The following is an 871-nucleotide window of genomic DNA, read 5'->3' on the forward strand; positions in this document are numbered from 1 at the left end:
AACCCCTACAACCACCACCACAACCACCACTGCTACAACCAGAAATACCACTGACACAAAAACCACTACCACAACTACTACTACAACTACCACCACAACAACCACCACTGCTACAACCAGAACTACCACAGACACAAAAACCACTACCACCACCACTACTACTACTACCACCACTACCACCACCTGTACTAATCTCTCACCTGTAGGTCTCTTTGTTGAACAGTTCGCCGACCGTCTTGAGCAATCGGGAGACGAAGCTGTCGTCACCGCCAGCGCTCTGTCCAGTTGTTGCTATAGCAACATGGTATTTCTTCTCCACGTCGACCAAGCGCTCTTGGAGTTTCACATATTCTTCGCGCAGTAAGCTCAGGTGATTCTGTAGCTTGGTCACCTCACCTGCAAACATAGAAGACGACGACAAAGAGAGGATGTAAAAGAAGATAGAAATTATCATTTTTTATCATTGTCATCAATTAACATCTGTTTTTCCATGCTGGCATGGGTTGGACGACGGATGTTAAATGATGAAATCGGGTTTTGTGGTGTGCGGAGAGCTTTGGAAAAACATATTGATGCAGGGCTGCGCATGTACAACTCGACATTATGAAAGTGCGTGTATAACCGATGATCGTTGGATATCGTCTGATGACAGCAATTCTTCCTGGCCATTCACGTTGATGGATAGAAAAGATGCACCTTCTTCTAGGAATATATATAGCACAGAATTTTGTCAGTGAACAGGTCGTCGCGGTCTCAAAGCGACGAAAATATTTTGACAAATTAAATTTAAATGTTGAAGTGAATCTAACGGATTTTGTGTGTTATTTTAAATGGCTTATAAACACCTTCCACGCTGCAATTGTTTATATAT

At 42.9% G+C, this 871-nt stretch overlaps 1 protein-coding gene across 1 annotated transcript in view; it reads right to left on the reverse strand.

Annotated features, from left to right (window-relative positions):
* Positions 1–871, reverse strand: part of LOC106881632 (rabankyrin-5) — a 24,860-nt gene that overhangs the window by 22,899 nt on the left and 1,090 nt on the right. Inside the window, exon 2 of the mRNA XM_052978127.1 lies at positions 201–396. Coding sequence (XP_052834087.1) covers positions 201–396 — 196 coding nt within the window. The remainder of the gene's footprint in view (positions 1–200; positions 397–871) is intronic.

The sequence above is a fragment of the Octopus bimaculoides genome, chromosome 30 (genome assembly GCF_001194135.2).
Source record: "Octopus bimaculoides isolate UCB-OBI-ISO-001 chromosome 30, ASM119413v2, whole genome shotgun sequence".
Lineage (NCBI taxonomy): Eukaryota > Metazoa > Mollusca > Cephalopoda > Octopoda > Octopodidae > Octopus > Octopus bimaculoides.